At 42.9% G+C, this 1,307-nt stretch overlaps 1 protein-coding gene across 1 annotated transcript; it reads left to right on the top strand.

The window, feature by feature from the left end:
- Positions 1 to 946: 946 nt before the first annotated feature.
- LOTGIDRAFT_99214 (hypothetical protein) lies at positions 947 to 1,171 on the top strand (the record flags this gene model as incomplete). Its single annotated transcript, XM_009066175.1, has 1 exon — positions 947 to 1,171. A coding segment is annotated over one exon (225 nt), but the record flags the coding sequence as incomplete, so codon positions are not given.
- Positions 1,172 to 1,307: the final 136 nt, after the last annotated feature.

Below are 1,307 nucleotides of genomic sequence, written 5' to 3' on the forward strand. Positions count from 1 at the left end.
CCCTCTCAGGTGTTATAACTGTCAGCGCTTCGGGCATGGAACTCGGACTTGCAAAAGTTCGTTGCGATGTGCGCGTTGTGGCAAGTCTGGGCATGACAGCAAGGATTGTAGTGATACTCCTTGCTGTTGTAACTGTGATGGAAACCATGTCGCTTTTTCCAAAGACTGCCCTAAGTGGAAACTGGAAAAGCGCATCCAAACAATTAAAGTTGAAACCAGAGTTTCCTATCCCGAAGCGCGGAAGGCTGTAGAGGGAGAAGTTCCCTCTACTCCTTCTGGAAGGACTTTCGCTAGTGTTGTCAAGGCTTCTACTAGATCCATAGAATGCCAAACCGACATCTCATGGCTTAAGCGTTTACCATCTGCGTCTTTAGCCTTGATACCATCTGATCCGGAGGCAACTGCATCTACATCATCAGCTACTCAGACTCCCCAAATTGAGAAGTCAAGAGATGGTGATAGTAATGCAAGTCAGCCAGCTAAAGACGTTCAACCGACTGGTAAACAGTCAAGACAAGCTAAACGTAGTGAAAGTCTTTCCAAAAATGACAAGATAACCAAGAAACATGGATCCGCCTCCAAAAAGGGAGGTAGAGATCTTTTGAAGTCTGCCATATCTGATAATATAGATATGGAGGCTTCCGAGGTTGATGCGGAAGTTCTCAACCCTCCTTACCGCAAACCTCGTAGTCCAGTCAAACCACCCTGACAATGCATCAACAAAATAATATAACACAATAGAATTGTCGAGGTTTAAGTCATAATCCTAATGAAGTTCAGCTATTAATGCAACAATACAATCCGTTGGCTATTTGTCTCCAAGAGACTTTTCTCAAGCCAACGGATTTGCGTTTAGTGCCATTTAAATATTTTGTTTCCTACCACCGAAATCACACTCAATTCTCCTCTGCAGGTAATAGCCGTGCGAGTTACACTCCACGTGCCTATTACCATTTGTTCCATCTACTTACCACCTAGCTTATCATTGAACCTGAGAGAATTGGATGACCTTGTTGCCCAGCTTCCTTCTCCTTACATTTTGTTAGGAGATTTCAATGGTCACCATTCTTTCTGGGGTAGCTCCGATGATAATAACAGAGGAAAATTAATAGCTGACTTCATTTATGACAATGATCTTTGCATCTTTAATGACGAACCGCCTACGTATTTCTGCTCAAAAAACCAAACTTTTTCTCATCTAGATCTGACAATTAGCTCCCCATCTTTGTTCCAAGATTTTTCTTGGAGTGTCCACGACGATCTCTGCCACAGTGATCATTATCCTGTAATTCTACGGAATAATGGTC

Source organism: Lottia gigantea (assembly GCF_000327385.1).
Source record: "Lottia gigantea unplaced genomic scaffold LOTGIsca_739, whole genome shotgun sequence".
Classification (NCBI taxonomy): domain Eukaryota; kingdom Metazoa; phylum Mollusca; class Gastropoda; family Lottiidae; genus Lottia; species Lottia gigantea.